Source organism: Equus asinus, chromosome 13 (genome assembly GCF_041296235.1).
Source record: "Equus asinus isolate D_3611 breed Donkey chromosome 13, EquAss-T2T_v2, whole genome shotgun sequence".
NCBI classification, from domain to species: domain Eukaryota; kingdom Metazoa; phylum Chordata; class Mammalia; order Perissodactyla; family Equidae; genus Equus; species Equus asinus.
Window position 1 is genome coordinate 28,986,552 of NC_091802.1, and position 19,358 is coordinate 29,005,909.

The following is a 19,358-nucleotide window of genomic DNA, read 5'->3' on the forward strand; positions in this document are numbered from 1 at the left end:
TGTTGTGCAACCATCACCACTGTCTATCCCTAGAACTTTTTCATCATCCCAAACTGAAATTCTGCATCTGTTAAACAGTAACTCACCATTCCCCCTTTTTCCCAACCCCTAGTAACCACTATTCTACTTTCTGTTTCTATGAACTTGTCTATTCTAGATATCTCATATAAGTGGAATCATACAATGCTTGTCTTTTTGTATCTGGCTTATTTCACTTTAACATAATGTCTTCAAGGTTCATCCATATTGTAGCATGTGTCAGAATTTCATTCCTTTTTAAAGCTGAATAATATTCCATTTGTGTATATATATATATACACACACACACACACACACCACATTTTGTTTTTCCACTCCTCTTTTGATGGACACTTGGTTAGCATCTGCTTTTTGGCTATTGCAAATAATGCATCTATGAACATGGATGTTTCTTTTTTTGAAGACCCTGCGTTCAGTTTTTTTGGGCATATATACCCAGAAGTGGTATTACTAGATCATATGGTAATTCAATTTTTAATTTTTTGAGGAACTGCCACTGTTTGAGGTTGCACCATTTTACAGTCCCACCAACAGTACACGAGGATTCCAGTTTCTCCACATCTTCCCCAACACTTCTTATTTTCTGATTTTTTTTAAACAAACCCATACTAATGGATGTGAAGTGGTATCTCATTGTAGTTTTGATTTACATTTCCTTAATGATTAGTGATGTTGAGCATCTTTTCATGTGTTTATTGGCCATCTGTATATGTCTTCTTTAAAGAAATGTCTGTTCAAGTCCTTTGCCCATTTTTGGGTTGATTTTTTTTGCTGGGAAAGAGTTGCCCTGAGCTAACATATGTTGCCAGTGGTCCTCTCTTTTTCTTTTTTTTTCCCTCCCCAAAGTCCCAGTACATAGTTGTATATTCTAGTTGTAAGTCCTTCTAGTTCTACGTGAGCCACCACCACAGCACGGCTACTGACAGACGAGTGGTGTGGTTCTGTGCCCAGGAACTGAACCTGGGCCACCGAAGGGGAGTGTGCCAAACTTTAACCACTAGGCCACCAGGGCTGGCTTGGGTTGGTGGTTGGTTTTTTGATTATGAGTTTTAGGAGTTCTGTATATATTCTGGATATTAATCCCTTATCAGATAAATGATTTGTAAATGTTTTCTCTCATTCTGTAGGTTGCCTTTTCACTCTCTTGATAGTCGTCCAATCAATGAACCTAATGTTTTTCCTGTCGTCTTTGTTTTCTTTCAGCGAGTGATAGTTTCCAGTATACAAGTCTTACATTTCTTTGTTAAATTTTCTCCTGTTTTATTCTATTTGATGCTGTTGTAAATGGAATTGTTTTCTTAATTTCATTTGAGATTGTTCTTTGCTAGTGTGTAAATTGACGATTATTGGCCTTACGCCTTTCTCCCTTGCTGAACCTGTTTATTACTTAGTGCATTTCTTCTGCTTTCTTTTTTTTTTGAGGAAGATTAGCCCTGAGCTAACATCTGCTACCAATCCTCCTCTTTTTGCTGAGGAAGCCTGGCCCTGAGCTAACATTCATGCCCATCTTCCTCTCTTTTATATGTGGGACACCTGCCACAGCATGGCTTGCTTAGTGGTGCCATATCCGCGCCAGGGATCCGAACCAGCAAACTCTGGGCTGCCGAAGCGGAGTGTGCGCTCTTAACCGCTGCACCACTGGGCTGGCCCCTCTTCTACTTTCTTTTTACTTATTTTTATTCTTTTTCTAGCTTCTTGAGTCTATGCGTGTTTGGCCATTTAGTTTTTTCTAATTAATGCGTTTTAAGGCCATTTGTTTTCTTTTAATTACTATTTTAGCCACAAACATCTCAAAGCATTGTAATTGTGATTTATTTCTAATTCAGCATTTATTTTCCTTTTAATTCATAATATTTTACAATTTCTAAGTGTTTAGGGGGTTATATTTTTGTTGTTGGTAGTTAGTTTTAATTGCATTGAGATTGGAGTTCATGTCTGGTATGATTTTTCTTTTGGAGTTTACAGATATTTTTCTAGTTTTGTGAGTTAAGACTGCTCTACAAGCAGCTGTGCTGTACAGGTATTCCTGCTTTTGCCATAAAACTCTGATAAACCAGTTGGGACCCCAGTGTCCTGTTTATTTTTGGACACATTAGATAAAATACCTTCCCTGCGTAGTAAGATTAAACTTTTCTCTGACTGCCTGGGTAATGAGTTTTGTGCTATTTCATCATATTCAGAATGTTTTTAAATGTGTTTGCAGCCACAAATAAGAAAAGTAATTCAGCCAAGCCAGCTCCATCCAGTATAGCGGGTAGTCTGTCACTTCGAAGAGCAATAGACTCTGGGGAAAATAGCCGTTCGAAAGGAGACTGTCAAACTCTGTCTGAAGGTAAGTTTGGAACGTTCAGAATGTAATGCAGGTGGGTAGATGTCTGTTATTTGAAAGTGATCTTATGTGTAGCTTTAGAACATTAAAGGCACCAAAAATGGTAAAACTTGATTTGAAAGTTCCTTGATCTCACAACAGAACGACCTATCAGTAAGAAAATGCAGCCATTAGACTTCATATTCTGGACTCCTTAATTTTAAATACCTGGCATCAAAAAAACTGGGATATATTTTTAAGTTCTTGAGTTTTCCTGCAATTTAAAAATGTGAAAGTGGACACTGTAGAGACAACTTTTTGTTTCTTTGACTTCTTTCTGAATGTCCCCTTCTTTTCCTGAAGGCTCTCCAGGAAGCTCTCAGTCTGGGAGCAGGCACAGTTCTCCCCGAGCCTTGACACATGGCAGCATCAGTGATATTCTGCCGAAATCTGAAGACCGGCAGTGTCAAGCTTTGGATTCCGATGCTGTTGTGGTTGCAGTTTTCAATGGCTTACCTACTACTGAGAAGAGGAGGAAAATGGTCACCTTGGGGTAAATTTTTTTATTTATGTAATGGAATAATAACTAATAGCTTTGTTTAGCACTTTAAGTCTGCATCATAATGAACAAAATAAATTTCCACTTTAACTTTTTTTTAGCAGACAGAAAGTTCATTTGTTGTAGTAAAATGTATCTTTTAAAGTGTCACAGGCCTTACTTTTTTCCCTCATGGAATGAGATAGTGCCAGAAGTTCTGTTCAAATATGTTAGAGCTCATTTTCACTGAAGTTAGGATAGTAATGGTGTGTAACCTTGTATGAACTCAGCCTTGTGAGATTTTTGTGTGCCTGTCAGCTTTTTTTTTCTTTCATCTATCTCACAGTTTTCAAAGACATTTGTGCTGGGCTATATTATTATCTCATAGGTCCTTTACACATATTTTGTATGGAACAAAGCACTTTTAGCAGTTTTATTTTAGCACTGCTTTTCTGCTTTTATCTTACCTTTTTTCTCTCTTCTTATGAAAGTGTTCTCAAAACTCCTAGTTGGAATTTTCCAAAAGGACGTATATTATAGTTAGCACCTTTATCTCACTCCCAGGAAATATAAACTCACATCCTAGCCATGTCTGTTAAACTTCCATCCATTCAAAAGATAGGGTGATTTTGGAATATCCTGTCTATGAATATGCTAGAAGAGCCATTAATATCCATCTGCTAATCTATTTTATGGATATTAAATACATTTTTTAAATTTAAACAATGGAATCGTTTCCCCTCGGAGACTTTGAAAAGAACTTTGAATTAAATTTAGAGAAAGATTAATATCCCTCAAGTTTACTTAATTTTATACAATTTTAAGATCTGGATAATTACCAAATCTAAAAGGACAGCTGGTGGTTTAGTTTTCTCTTTTAGTTCAAGTTTAAGCAGTGGAAAGGTGTTACAATCATTGGAGATAATCTTGTCCTCACCATTACCTAGCCTGATTTTATACATGTTCCTTTCAAATTGAAGCTGCAACTAGCTTTTATGTTTTATTTGTTATGGAGATATTTCTGTCTGCCTTTAGTCATAAAGATTAGATGTATATGAGCATAGACTTTTATCTAGACTGCAAAATCCTTTTTAAATGTCTGCGGCTCTTAGCTATAACTATCATTTTATAGTTAAATGTAATGCCGTTCTGGCTCATGTGGTGCTTTCCAGCTTGTGTGTTTTTTCCCTGCTTGATTTAAAGTAATGTGAGCAAAAATTTTAAATACTAATAACTGGTTCTAAAATGGAAATGAAAAAAGAATATTAAGTGAAAATTTTCCCATCTTTATCTCCCATCTGCTTAGTTTTCCAACCCCCTGCCCACACACATTCCTGCTGTTCTTAATTTTTTATGTATGCTATGTCTTCTCAGTTTTTATGCATATTTAAGCAAGTTTGACTATATAGCTTTTTTAATACAAAAGGTGTACCTTGTTTTCTTAATAATATATCTCAAAAGTCTTTTCTATGTTAGTGAAAACATATTATTTAGGACTTCTATTTATGTTTATTTTTTATTGAAATAATTGTAGATTCACATGTAATTATAGGAAATAAGATAGAGAGATCCTGTGTGCCTTAATCAATTTCCCCTAGTGATAACATTTTGCAAAACTCTGATAGAGTATCACAACCAGGATATGGAAATTCACCATTTTATAACCTTATATTGTTAATCTTCTAGTGAATTTTTTAAAACTAAAGTTTGAAATTTATTACCAAACAACAGTGCCATATATCCTTCTTAGTTTGATGCTCAGTTTCAGGACAAGAAGAAAATATAGATTATTGTATCACTGACTAGGTATACAAAAATATCAGGTTATTTTCTCCCTCTTTGAGGGCTAATGCTAAAGGAGGTCTTCTGGAAGGAATGCAAATAACTGATTTGGAAAATAATTCTGAAACTGGGGAATTACAACCTATACTACCAGAAGGAGCTTCAGCTGCCCCTGAGGAAGGTAAGGAATGATGAAGTCATAATTAAGTGGGAGGAGTGAATAATGATCTTTTTTGGTGGGGGGGGTGGGGAGTGGTTGGTTTAATAAAGTTATTGAGACATTATCTATATCTGACATGCTTGATCCGAACACAGTATTCATTGTGTCACTGAATTTGATTTACTAGGACATTAAGCACAGAGGAAGGCAAAATGGATAGTTGACTACATAAAAGATGTCTTACTAGAAGGGGAATTTTACAGGGGAAAAATCTGCAGATAGTTCATCTCCTCATTCAATAAATGTATCAAGCCGCCTACATGAAACAGGCATTGGATTTTTGCTAGATATTCAAAGATGAAACTAGATATGTTCACAGTCTTAGAGGGAAGACATGCCCGAAACAACTAATTAGAATATTAAGTTTTAAGTACTTCATCTTTTAAAGTCAGTCTTGATTAATGATTGTAGATTGCTTTACTCTTACAGAAGTATTCCAAACTTTAACCATTTTAAAAATCCTCTATGGTAACTGACTTCAACTTTGCCAATTCATTCTCAGTTACATTTCTAATACTGTCCTGTGTGTTCTTACACATTCATTATTCTTTATCTAAAAGTAGAAAAGATATTTTTTTAATTTTGAGTAACAGAGAATACTTGAAACAAGGTCATGTGTGTTGCCCTTGCGGTGTCCTTTATATGTTAGCAGAAAATTGTGTCAACTTTATTAATGATACTTGACATTGAAATTTTTTTCATTTCTCATTGAAACTTTGCCACCTTCCACCTCTGTACTCATTTGAATTTCATTGATTGATGATTTGTAGCTCAAAGCATATATACAGGTGCCAGCATCTACCTCTGGCTGCCTTGTTAGAGGGTGTGTGGGCGTTGGCATTTTCAGTTAAATAACGCTGGACATTTTGGTCATCCCTCTTCGTTGGTGTACCTGTGACGGGCATCATTATTTCAGTAGGAGAGATTAAATGGAAAGGATTTTTACAGTAAAGTGTGTATTGTTAAAACATAAATAAAGAAATATTATGACTGATGATCTTTATAGAAAGGACCTGTAGGGATTAGCTAGTTTTCATTTATATGTATTGATTATAAATTGTGGTGGCTTAAATTTTTACATCATATGCTGGACTTACAGGCTCCTTTTATTCATACAGCATTTATGAAATGCTTCTAATTTGCCTGGCATTGCATTTGATGCTGGTGATAAAGTGGTGAACTATCTACTGTGTGGTACAGGGTTTCTCTACCTTGGCACCACTGCATTTTGGGTAGATGGTTCTTTATTGTAGGGGGCTGCCTGTGCATTGTAGAATGTTTAGCAGCACCCTTGGCTTTTAACCACGAGATGCCAGTACTACTTCCTATGAGTTACAATAACTGAAAATGTCTCCAGACATTACCAAATGTTACCTGGGAGGCAAAGTCTTCCCTAGTTGACAACCACTAGTTGAGTTAAATGACTGTCAACCAGGGGTGACCACTCCTTAAGAATCACTTGTCAGAGTGGGTCACAATTACAAATGGGAGCAAGTTGTAGCCCTCAGGTAGGCTAGATATATGTGTTGGTGGTGGTGGGTGGGTCGTAGGGAGAGCAATTGAAAACCGCTGGTCAGGTGTCAGAAAGACCTTTTAATAGTCAATTATAATAGAATGATGAATGCTGTGATAGGGTATATAGGGAGCTGAAAGAACAGGTATGTAATAATAAAAATATATATAATATGTACTGAGTTCTCATTATGTATTAGAGATTGCTAAAGACTTCACCAGTATTATCTTTTATTTTCTCAGGACAGTGCTACATGGTAGTTACTTTATTACTTTGATTTTAGAGACAAGTAGCCTGAGGCTTAGAGATGTAATTTAGCTAACCCAAAGTCAGAGTTAGTAAATGGAAGGGTTGGAATTTGAACCCAGAGCCAGTGCTCCTAACTATTACCTCTCTACACTAACCTAGTCCACCGTTGGACAGATCATCCTAAGGGATGAGTACGAGTTAGCCAGGTGAAGACTGGCAAAAGATGGGGGTAGAGTGGAGGCAGAAGTCAGATCATGAAAAGTTACATTGTGTGTCCTAGCTAGAATTTGGACTCTGTCCTTTGAATGGGATCTAAACAAGTAGTGAAATAATAAAATTATGTTTTTCAATTCCTGCTCTTGCTGCATTGTGGAGAATGGATTTTGGGGAGTGAGAATGGGATGTGGAACTCTGGGGGCAGGAAAACTGGTAAGAAGCATGTTAAATTATCCTAGGAGAGAGATGACTTGGACTTCTTAATTTCAGCCTTCAACTCATGAATTCACATTATCTTAGCAATTTTTCCATGTAATTAGCTAGTTAGCACAAAAAACCTTGAAAGTTTTTGACATCCGTTTCATTGACAGCCTATCCTAAAATGGAGAAAGGCATTTGGTTGGCCACATTTAGGATCTGCTTTGCACTTTCAAGTCCTTGAAACTGAAATTTAGAGCTAAGTGGTCAGTGTTAACATCTTCTCTTCTATAAGGAGTGTGTGTGGATATAAAGCACATAGAACTCAATAAGAAAAGTTGCTGTAAACATGCAAATCATCAGTGCCACAGAAGTACACCCTTGCAATTTGTTGGTATCTAAACAGCTTGTTTACCACTAGAGTCCCAGGATAGGCAGTGAGAAGGAGACTGATGAGGCTGGAAGGAAGGAATACAGTAGAGAAAAGGAGCTCTGTATCTTTTGGAATCTGCTTTGTTTGTGAGAGGAGAATGGGGCCTTACTCACTGTTGTGGGTATTACTCTATTATCAGCAGGAGCCAATTCTCAAGAAACCTTTATTTTTCACACTGGTAAGCCTTGATAGAAAGCTGAGTGGGTTTGTCTTGTATCCATACTTAGGAAAAACAAGGCTTGTTATTTGAGCAGAATACCTAAGAGAAAATTTTCTGTGTCAGATCACTGTGGGTCGATGTCTTTCTCAAGCTATTTGACGAAACTTTAAAATAAGGCATTGTTTGTGTTACCAGCTGGAAATTTGGGACTACTAAAGAGGTCTCTTAAATGTTCTTGAGCAAAATGTGACTTGTCTTAGATGTGACAGTTATCAACAGGCCTTTCCTTCTAACTGGGGCCATGTAGAACAACTTTGTATTAATCTTCTGTTTAATGTCTGATACTGAAAAGCATAATTACCCCCTCTCCTGCCCCCTCTCCAGTTGACACCCTACAGAACTCCTATAGGTAGACCAGTTTCTTCCTTGTTCTCTCTAAAACTGGAGACTGTGCTCTGAGTTCCTACTGAAGTAACACAGATCGCTTTCAGTTAAGTCAGGGATATCAAAACACCTATCCCAGAAAAAAGCTGTGGCATACCTGTTACAAACCTTTCTGGCAGCCTATCTAAGAGGAGTGCAAAGTCTGATGTTCCAGCATTGCTGATCCCTTTTGGGATATTGATTAAGAGCTTTTAACATAAGTTACGAAAACTCAATCTGCTGGCTTAAACAATAAGGAAGATTTGCTCTCTTATGTTAACAAGTCTCTCCTAACTGTGATAGGGTAGTTTCAAGGTTGGAAAATTAAGCTACTCAGTGTCATCAAGAACTCTGGGGTTTTTTGCCATCTTTTGCTCTGCCATTCTTAGTGAGTTGGCTTAGCTCCCCTCAGGATAACAAGATGGTTGCTACAGTTCCAGACTTCATATAGAATCCAAATAATATCCCGGGAGTAGGGGAGGGTCATTGCATTCTCTGTATCTCTATTTATCAACAAGGAAAACCTTTCTCAGAGCACCTCAACAACTTCCTAACTTCCTCTTATATAAGAGCTCAATAATCACTAGCTAAAGAAGGAAACCTGGCAAAGTCTAAACATTTGGTCCCCCTCACAGACCCCATTCCTCATGGCCATGTTTAAGAGGAAGGATAGCTGAACCATGCCGAGGTTCTGTTAGAAAGGAGGAAGGCAAGTGAAGCTTTACTGTCTGCTGTACCAAGTAGTTAATGTATGTTCCGAGCATCTGAAATTTGAGCACCGTTGAATAAGGGAGTTGTAACTCGAAAGTGAGCATTGGACAGTACTGATCATATAGTGAATGTTTTAAGCATTTGATAGTTGATTGATACAGAAATGTCCTGTTTCAAATTTTACTCTAAGATGCAGGCGGTTTTTTCCCCCATATTAACGTCTCTGAAGCAGCTTACATTTAATGGTATCTTGTCATTACTATCAGTGACAGCCATTTATGTGAAAACTTTTGACACCTGGTGAGTTCAAGAAAGTTCCATTATTCAAATTTCTTAGACTCAGTGAAATATCAGTAGTTTGCTTTAACCATTACTTAATGCAGTGGATAGACATTACAATATATGGGGCAAGGCATAGCAAATAGCTTGTGACCTGTTTGTTGGCAGCAGCTAGTTTCATTTCAGGAAAATGAAAAGTATTTGATTTTACCTTGGTTTACCCTCTCTCACTTATTGAGGGCAATGGGTTGTACAGGACCTATGGACCCAGTGAGCCAACAAGAGACCAGTTTGTCTTTCCCATTACATTCACAAGCTAGCGAACTTCCAGATCTTAAAACCTGATAAAAGACCAAGTGATGTTTTCATGCAGGAATTCTTCCCAGCATTTCTTGGGAAATGCATGTTTTTTCCTGAGTCTTGAGAAAAATGAGTCAAGTAATCGAATAATGGAAAAAATTATTCTAATTCTCCTGTTAGACTTAATCTTAACAATTAATACAGAAACATTGCTGGTTTGAAGGTATCCACTTATGGCAAGTTAATGGAAAAACTGAAAATGCTGATACTAGGAATCAAAGGTTAAGATCAACAGGAGCACCTTGGAAAAAAGTGATCACGATCAAATCAGTCCTGGTTATAGCCGTTGCCATTTTATAAGTATATGTTCATGGCCCTGTCTGCTGTGATGTAAATATTAATGAGTTTATACTACAGTTTATGAGAATTCTGTGCATGGTGTTCCAAGAAAGTTTTGGGAGAAAAATAATTCCTTAAATTGGCATTTTTGACACGTGATTCTATGCAGTGCTAAAAACCTTGCTAAGAGTTCTCAATGTTGCATTATTCGAATACTACCCAATAATGTTCACAACATTTTCCAGCATTTGAATATTGATTGTAGGCTGCAGTTCTTGTAACTACTAGAAATTAAACAAAAACTTTAAAGATACATAATTAATACTGTAAAAAGTTTGAAAAAATGTTGTTAGTATTTAAAGAATAACTTAAAATTTGGGGAATTCCAGTTCCTCGTTTGTGAATCTTGAAGGTTAGTATCTGTCAGGACTTCAGAAACACTGGTACCAAGAGGTCAAATTTGTACCTAGCATTTACATAACTCAAGTGGATTTTAGTGTTTCCAGCAACAGTTTCACGGAGAGCCACACGGTGGAGGTGGTGCTTCACGCAAGTAGCTGGTTTGGTCTCTAAACAGTGTTACTCTTTACTCTTTAGAGCAGGAAAGGTTTTTTTCTTTGCTGAAGAAGGAATTTCAGAAATGTCCATACATCCAGCCTATGTCTTCTAAGTATTTAAGGGAGAAGTAAACTACACAAACTCTTGAAAACAGAAGAGGAAAAATGCACCAGTAAAACCATCTGGGGCTATAGTTTTCTTTGTTGGAAGGTTTTTTTAACTACAAATTCTGTTTCTTTAACAGTTAAAAGTATCTGTTTTTATCTGAATGAGCTTTGGTAGTTTGTGTTTGTCAAAGAATCTGTCCATTTCATTGTTCTTGATTTCATAAGCATAAAGTTATTTATACTGTTCCCTTATTATCCTTTTAATGTCTGTAGAACCTGTAGTGTTGTCCCTTCTTTTATTCCTGATATTGGTAATTTTGTTTGCTCTCTTTTTTCTTAGTCTGCCTAGAAGCATTTCAATTTTATTGATCTTTTCAAAGAGCTACCTTGTTTCATTGATTTCTTTTTCTGTTGTTTTCCTGCTAATTTTATTTCTGTTTATTTCCTTCCTTTTATGTGCTTTGATTTTATTTGCTCTTTTTTCTAGTTTCTTAAAGTGGATGTTTACATCATTAATTTGGGACCTTTTTCTTTCTAATATAAGCATTTTATGCTATAAATTTCCCTTTAAGTACTGCTATAGACACATCCCAAAACTTCTGATATGTTGTATTTTTATTTTTCTTCATTTCAGAATGTTTTTCATTAATTCTGGAAAATTCTCAGCCATTTTCTCTTACTATATTGTCTCTCCTCTCTTATTTTTGCTATCTCTATGGCAGTCTGTTTGACACAATTTGAAGCCTTCTTTTTTATCCCTTTGTTTCTTAACCTCTTTTTTATAATTTTTACTTCATTTTTCTTTAGTATTTTAATTTCCTCAGTTCTATCTTTAAGTTGGCTAATCTCTTTTCAACCTTGCCTAAATCCATCTATTAATATTTTAATTTTAATGACTATATCTTTCATTTCCAGAAAGTCTATCTGGTAAATTTTTTAGTCTGTCCTTTCCTTTTCCATGTTAAACAGAATTTTGTAGTCTCTTACAGGTTATTTCATTTTATGAAAAATTCACAGTATTGTCCTTCTATTTGTGCATCTGCTTGACTCTTCAGATGCAGTGTCTTGTTTTCTAAGTTTTGTTTTGTAAGTTTTGATTGGAACACACCTTTTTGAGACCCTCCCCTGAGATTTTTTTTCCCCTTCTCTGATAATTCTTGTAACCTGGATTATAGAAGCTTCCCTCCAGAGAGCTTTTTCAAATATGTTTTGAGAGTGTTCACAAGCATTTTTATATCTGCTTTAAAGTCTTTGTTAGATAATTTCAATATCTCCATCATCTAGCATTGATGTTTGTTGATTGCATTTTTCTGGTTCTTTGTATGCTGAAGGAATTTTGCATTGTATCCTAGACATTTTTAGTATGACTTTGTGAGACTCTGGGTCTTGTTTAAATCTGCCGATTTGGTGGTCCTTCAAATTCTGGTCTATACCAGTGTGCCTGACTTTTCGGAGTCCTTAAATAGCTGCTTCATGCATTCTGTCCAGGTTTTATAGCTGCATTCAGTGGGAAAGAGGGGGTGGAATGTGCTTTTACTCCATCTTACTGGAACCTACCCTCCAGATGATTTTACATTTGCTTTATTCAACTAACACCAGCTCCTGACCTATTTTTATGTTAATTTCCTGAGATAGGAACCTCAACTTTAAATCTCATACCTAAATTAGACACACAGGTCTTAGTTTGAATTCTGAGGTGAGCTGAGCCCAGGAGAAACAGACAAAATTTCTTGCTGTCTTCCCATGTCAGTAGGCAGACTTTTTTCTAGTCTGTTCTTTCGGTAAGAATTTTAGCTTCATACAGGGAGTAGAGTTTTAGTCTCAGTTTCAACTCCGTTTCTATGGTGGATCCAAAGGGTTTTTTCCTCTCCCCAAAGGGAGTGTTAAAGACCTTTACATCAAGCTCTCCAGGGCAACTGCAGCATCTGACCCACTAGTTTTCTTATCCTTCTTTGTTTTGGCACCTGTGGATTTCCCTTCTTTCTTTTAAAAGTGGATGTTCATTAAAATAATATTTTAAGTTTATATTTTTATCCATCATTTATAAGGATTTGAAGCAACAAGATTTTCATATTTTCTTGATTACTATTTTTTGAAACAGAAGTACTTTCCATAGAATTTTTTAATCAAGTGATAGATACAAAAACAAAATTGGAGGCTCAAATGGGATAGTAACTCATTTATTGCTAGAATTACTGGAATTTTTTAATACACACACTTAACTGTAAATGTGTATTTGTGTTTATATAGCATGTTTATATGTTTTAGGCTAGAAACTGTATCTACATTGAATCAGTATTAAGAAAGTTCCTGTTATCTCTTATGACTCTATAAAAAGCTGTGTTTGCTTTGGAAAAAATATTCTCAGTATAATGAAATTAATACTGGTTTCAGTAACTTTCAGGTACTGTGGAAAGGGCAATTTTAATTTTTGAGAACAAAAATAAAACCACTACTCTAAATAACTAAAAAGAACTGAGGTTTGTATGGTTACTTTTTTCTTTGTTTGATGTCTTACGTAGTCTTGGCATTCAGTGTAAAATTCAATAGGAATCTCACTTCAGTAGATAAGATTTCTTTTTCCTTTCACTTGCAGTGGTTTCTTATCAGAAACATGTTCTCCCCTTCTTTCCTACCAGGAATGAGTAGCGACAGTGATATTGAATGTGACACTGAGAATGAGGAGCAGGAAGAGCACACCAGCATGGGTGGATTTAACGACTCTTTCATGGCACAGCCCCCAGATGAAGGTGCAGCACATGATGTCATTTCACAGAGATTAATAAAATCCTCTCTTCTGCTGCTGCTACTGCTTTTGCTTCTATTTCTGCTTCTGCTTCTTCTTCTTCTTCTGCTTCTGCTCTGCTGTTTCTGCTTCTTTTTCTTTTTAAATTATTGTCATTTCTGAGACAGCATTCTTTGGGTTAAACTCAGTGGTGAGTACTGAAAAAATCTGGTAGGTAATATTTGGCTGGTCAGATACCTAATGGGTGCTACTTACTGGGTGGAGCAGGGGTTGGCAACCTGTTTTCGTACAGCCTGTGACCGAAGAATAGCTTTTACATTGTAAAGAATTGTAAAAAACGAAGAATTTTCAGCAGAGATCATTTGTGGCCTGCAGTGCCTGAATATTTACTATCTGCCTCTTTATAGAAAATGTTTGCCATCCCCTGGGGAGGTTTCAGATGTTTAATTTTTATTTTTTTTCTCTTCAGAGATATTTGTAGCCTAGCTAATACAGTGACTTTTTTAAAGATAACTTTTTCTGATTTCTTAAAAATTCATGCAGATTATGAAATCATTGATTTTTATTCCCCCTTCCTCCCAAAAATGTCTTAGGAAAAAAACTCAGTGAGAGAAGCTCATTGTTAGTAGTATTGTTTCGTTTTAGGTTTACAACCTAATGATTTGATATATGTGTATATTGTAAAATGATTACCACAATAAGTTAACGTTCATCACCCATTGTTAATATTTTATCTAGAGATCTTAATAATCACTCTAAGCATTTCTCTGCAGGATTTCCTGGAATTACAACATGGTCAGGCTTATGCTAATTGTCAGCTTTATATTTTACATATTTCCCTCATGTTGTAGTGTCTTTTTCAATACAAGGCCAAGCACTTGATGATTTTTAAGTACAGTCGTCCCTCAGTATCTGTGGGGGATTGATTCCGGGACCAACCTTCTGTGGATCCCAAAATCTGAAGATGCTCAAGTTCCTTATATAAAACGGTGTATGTAGTATTTGCATATAACCTACACACATTTTATTGTATATTTTAAATCATCTCTAGATTCCTTATACAGGCGTCCCTCAGAGATATTGCCAGTTCAGTTCCAGACCACTATAATAAAGCGAGTCATGTGAATTTTTTGGTTTCCTAGTGCACATCAAAGTTATACTATGTTTATACTATACTATATTAACTACAATAGCATTATGTTCCCAAAAAACAATGTGCATACCTTAATTAAAACAGACTTTATTTCTAAAAGATACTAACCATCATCTGAGCCTTCAGCAAGTCATAATGTTTTTGTTGGTGGAGGGTCTTGCCTTGATATTGATGGCTGCTGAGTGATCAGGATGGTGGTTGCTGAAAGTTGGGGTGGCTGGGGCAATTTCCTAAAATAAGACAATGAAGTTTGTTGCATCGATTGACTCTTCCTTTCATGAACGATTTCTCTATAGCATGTGATGCTGTTTGATAGCATTTTACCCACAGTAGAACTTTCAAAATTGGAGCCAATCTTCTCAAACCCTGCCACTGCTTTATCAACTAAGTTTATATAATATTCTAAATCCTTTGTTGTCGTTTCAACAGTCTTCACAGTGTCTTCACCAGGAGTAGATTTGATCTCAAGAAACCTTTCTTTGCTCATCCATGAGAAGCAATGCCTTATACCATTAAAGCTTTATCATGAGATTGCAACAATTCAGTCACATCTTCAGAGTCTACTTCTAATTCTAGTTCTCTTGTTATTTCTGCTACATCTGCAGTTACTTCCTCCAGTAAAGTCTTGAACCCCGCGAAGTCATCCATGAAAGTTGGAATCAACTTCTTCCAAACTCCTGTTTAATGTTGATATTTCAACCTCTTCCCATGAATCACGAATGTTCTAAATGGCATCTAGAATGATGAATCTTTTCCAGAAGGTTTTCAGTTTACTTAGCCCAGATCTGTCAGAGAAATCACTGTCTAAGGCTGCCATGGCCTTATGAAATATATTTCTTGTATAATAAGACTTGAGAAACAAAATTACTCGTTGATCCATGGGCTGCAGAGTAGATGTTGTGTTAGCAGGCATGAAAACATTAATCTCATACATCTCCATCAGAGCTTTTAGGTGACTGGGTACATTATCTGTGAGCAGTAATATTTTGAAAGGAATCTTTTTTTTTTTCTGAGTAGCAGGTCTCAACAGTGGGCTTAAAATATTCAGTAAACCATGTTGTAAACAGATATGCAATCATCCAGGCTTTGTTGTTCCATTTTATAGAGCACAGACAGAATAGATTTAGCATAATTCTTAAGGATCCTAGGATTTTCAGAATGGTAGATAAGCATTGGCTTCAACTTAGATTTGCCAGCTCATTAGACCCAAGAGAGTCAGTCTGTCCTTTGAAGCTTTGAAGCCAGGCATTGACTTCTCCTCTCTAGCTGTGAACATCCTATATGGCATCTTCTTCCAATATAAGGCTGTCCATCTACATTGAAAATCTGTTGTTTAATGTAGCCACCATCATTAATAATCTTACCTAGGTCTTTTGGATAACTAGCTGCTTCACCTTGCACTTTTATGTTGTGGAGACAGCTTTCCTTAAACCTCAGGAATCAGCTTTTACCAGCTTCAACCTTGTGCAGCTTCCTCACCTCTCTCAGCCTTCACAGGGTTGAAGAGAGTTAGGGCCTGGCTTGGATTAGTCTTTGGCATAAGGGAATGTTATGTCTGGTTTGATTTCTATCCAGACCACTAAAACTTTCTCCATATTAGCAAGAAGGCTTTTTGGCTTTCTTATCATTTGTGTGTTCATTGAAGTAGAACCTTTAATTTCCTCCAAGAACTTTTCCTTTGCATTCACAACTTGGCTAACTGTTTGGCACAAGAACCTTAGCTTTCAGCCTATCTCTGCTTTTGACATGCCTTTTCACTAAGCTTAATCATTTCTAGTCTTTTATTTAAAGAGAGAGATGTGCAACTGTTCCTTTCACTTGAACAATTAAGAGACCATTGTAGGGTTATTATTGGCCTAATTTTAATATTGTTGTGTCTCGGAATAGGGAGGCCCGAGAAGAGGGAGAGAGATCGGGCAATGGCCGGTTGGTGGAGCAGTCAGAACACACACAACATTTATCAATTAAGTTTGCTGTCTTATATGGGTGCAGTTTGTGGTGCCCCAAAACAGTTACAATAGGAACATCAAAGATCACTGATCTCAGACACAATAATAAATATAGTAATAATGAAAAAGTTTGAAATATTGTGAGAATTACCAGAATGTGACACAGAGACATAAAGTGAGCAAATGCTGTTGGAAAAGTAGCACCAATAGACTTGTTCAATGCAGGGTTACCCCAAACCTTAAATTTGTAAAAAACGCAGTTTCTGCAAAATGCAGTAAAAGCAAAGCAGAATGAAACGAGATATGCCGGTAATACAGAATACAATGTAAATGCTAAGTAAGTAGTAGTTATACTGTATTGTTCAGGGAATAATGCCAAAAGAAAAGTCTGTACAAGTTAAGTACAGATGCAATAATCACAGGAGTTTCAATCCATAGTTGGTTGAATCCACAGATGCAGAACCCACGGGTATGGAGGGCCGACTCTATTGAGACACTTTGGTAGTTTTCTCTACTTCTAAAAGAAGCAGCCAAATAACCCAAAAAGTTATTTTGAGTGCTGATGGGTTTTTGTAGTGATATTTGCATGTACCACTTAATTGGCTTTGAAATAACATTTTTATGTTTACAAAGTCAGTCTTCACGTGTACATCATCATTTCCTGTTCCCTTCTACAGCTACTCCCACAGTGTCCCCAGGAGGACAAAGTGAAGCAGTGTCTTTCGTCTTCTAACTGTGGATATCTCTTACACATTTTGTTTGTTCTCCTTTGTTTTCCCTTGGTGTTTGCTTACACCTGACTCCGATCAAAAATTCTCTGAAGACAGAGATTTGTTAACAACCCAGCACATCTTTATCGCTTAAATAACACACTTGGTAAGATATTTAAAGGCAAGTAAAAAGAAAATACTAGTTTTTGAGAAATGTTATCTGCTTTTAATTTTTTATCTTAGATACGCATTCCAGTTTTCCTGATGGCGAACAAATAGGCCCTGAGGATCTCAGCTTCAATACTGATGAAAACAGTGGAAGGTAATTTAAAAATCAAGAGAACTGACTTGCAAGCTACCTTGACTCTGAAATTTGCTGTAGTTGGTGCTCAAATTTGTCATCAAATAATCAGATTTGGTTTTATTTTTTTCATCATCCCTACCTGCAATAGTAATTCTGAAACTTTAGAAAGTAGCACAATTCTAGTATAAAGACATTAGTACACAGGAGAAAATTAACAGTGTGGGAAGAATTCCGTGTAATGTAATGAAATGCAAGTGTAGTCCTCAATTAATTTAGTAAATTAGTCTATTCATAAAAGGCAGTTTTTCTACAGAACAGAAGGGCGATTAACTGCCAGGAAGTGCACCTGGAGACAATGCATGCACTCAGTAACCTGCTCAGCATCCGTGCTCTTTTGTCCTTGGCTAGACGCTCAGATGTGTTTAAATTGACCACTTTCATATTTTAGGTTGTCATCACAGTTTATAGTTTCATTAATGCCTGTAGATTACTGAACAGGAAAATTCCTCATGAGTAGATTCTTCCTTATAGGCACTTTATGCGAATAACTCCAGTAACACTAGACTGAAGCTCCTCTTTGGAGTATGTTGACTGACTAAAGTTAATTTATTTATCTTTTCTTGTTTGTTCAAGTGCAGGCACACTGATTAATGGCACATAATCTTTCTGTCGTATGACTTTTACAAATGTAATTTTAAATGAATTATGTTAATGTGGATTGATTATGTTCCTGGTCATATGAACACATGTAAGATCATTTAAAATTATTTCATTTTTTCTGCCTCTTGTTAAACAACTATAATGCAACAAGTATTTTAAAACCCTCTTTTCTCCTTTGTTTTCATTGTAGTCAGACATTGATTTCAGTGTCGATACATTTAAAGATTTAAACATACTACACAGTGGCCTACATGAACTTGTGGTATAAGGTTTACTTTCATACTCACAACTAACCCAAAATAACTATGAAACTTTGCCGTTGTGCTCCTGCATTTGTTTTTGAGCTGCTATACTGTTTGTGAAAGTTACACTGAAAGTTGATGAAGAGACTATTAAGAAAGCATGAATATACATGTGAGAGGTATCTCATCTGCTCCTGTTTCACTTAGTGAATATTGTTCTCTTTTCCATGTTGGATGTCTTGCCGAATGCTGTGATTCATGGTTTGCTTTTGTTCAAAAGTTTGCACTTTTTGATAATAAAATGAACTTGAGAAAATATTATGCCTCTGCAGTTTATTAAAAGGGGGACAGGAAGCTCCCCTTTTTTCCTATTCATATTGCTTGTACATAACAGAGGCTCTTGAGCTGTGTAGACTGTTAGCAAACATATGGGGAAGTTACTTATTTTTATTTAGTTATTATTTATTTATGATGACATTTATAATCTCCATAATATATATGGTTACTTTTTCTCCTGAAAAGTTAGCTGGAAATATTAAAGTACTGTAATCACATGAGAAGTAAAAATTTAGCATTTGCTTACTAACACAATAGTGTTGAATGCTGTTGTATAGTTCTTAGGTGGTTTATCATGCAATGCTCTAAAGCATTACTGATAAGTTCTTTAACACATTTCGTTTTCTCTTAGATGGAAATGTATTCATGTTCATTACACTTTGATGAGATCATACTTTTAATCCAGCTTTCTCTTTATCTCTATACTACATTGTAATGGATGAAACTATAATGTAAGAATTTTGCACCTTTAGTGTTGAGAGCAATCCATTGTAAGTAACAAGGCTCATTGGAATCCATAAACGCAAGTGTGATCAACTATACTTTGACTCTTTCACTATTACCTAGCTGTTTCTTGACCTGTATTTGATATATAACTGAGTGCTTTTCCATGTACCTTTGTAATTCTTTTTATTTTCAAAATATGGAAAACCACATGTGGTTAAGAACCAAGAGAAGCCTGAGAATAGACTTTTCATTTGGGGAAGTTGTAAAAGCTTTTAGCACAAGTGATTTAATCATGAGATTCTCTTGGGTCATGAATCTGTATAATAGCATTTTGAGATGCCCTTCTGTCTTTTATTGGAGGGAGAATATCCTTTTTTTGTTTTTAATCATACATGTTCTTAGTCTTCGCTCTTATTTTTCATGACCTTGAGGTTTTTT

General features: G+C 36.0%; 1 protein-coding gene across 29 annotated transcripts in view; it reads left to right on the top strand.

The window, feature by feature from the left end:
- Window positions 1-19,358, top strand: part of TRIM37 (tripartite motif containing 37) — a 144,135-nt gene that overhangs the window by 93,122 nt on the left and 31,655 nt on the right. For 15 of the 29 annotated variants that reach the window (XR_011493743.1, XR_006512432.2, XR_011493740.1 and 12 more), the window contains 5 exons: window positions 2,243-2,371; window positions 2,711-2,900; window positions 4,709-4,848; window positions 13,013-13,123; window positions 17,175-17,253. Coding sequence is in view for 19 of the 29 variants with exons in the window: in XM_044745155.2 (XP_044601090.1) it covers window positions 2,243-2,371; window positions 2,711-2,900; window positions 4,709-4,848; window positions 13,013-13,123; window positions 17,175-17,253 (649 nt within the window). In the remaining 10 variants the exon portion in view is untranslated. Of the gene's footprint in view, window positions 1-2,242; window positions 2,372-2,710; window positions 2,901-4,708; window positions 4,849-13,012; window positions 13,124-17,174; window positions 18,451-19,358 lie in introns of those variants that run through there. The other 14 variants (XR_011493744.1, XR_011493747.1, XR_011493746.1 and 11 more) reach the window with 3 other exon arrangements.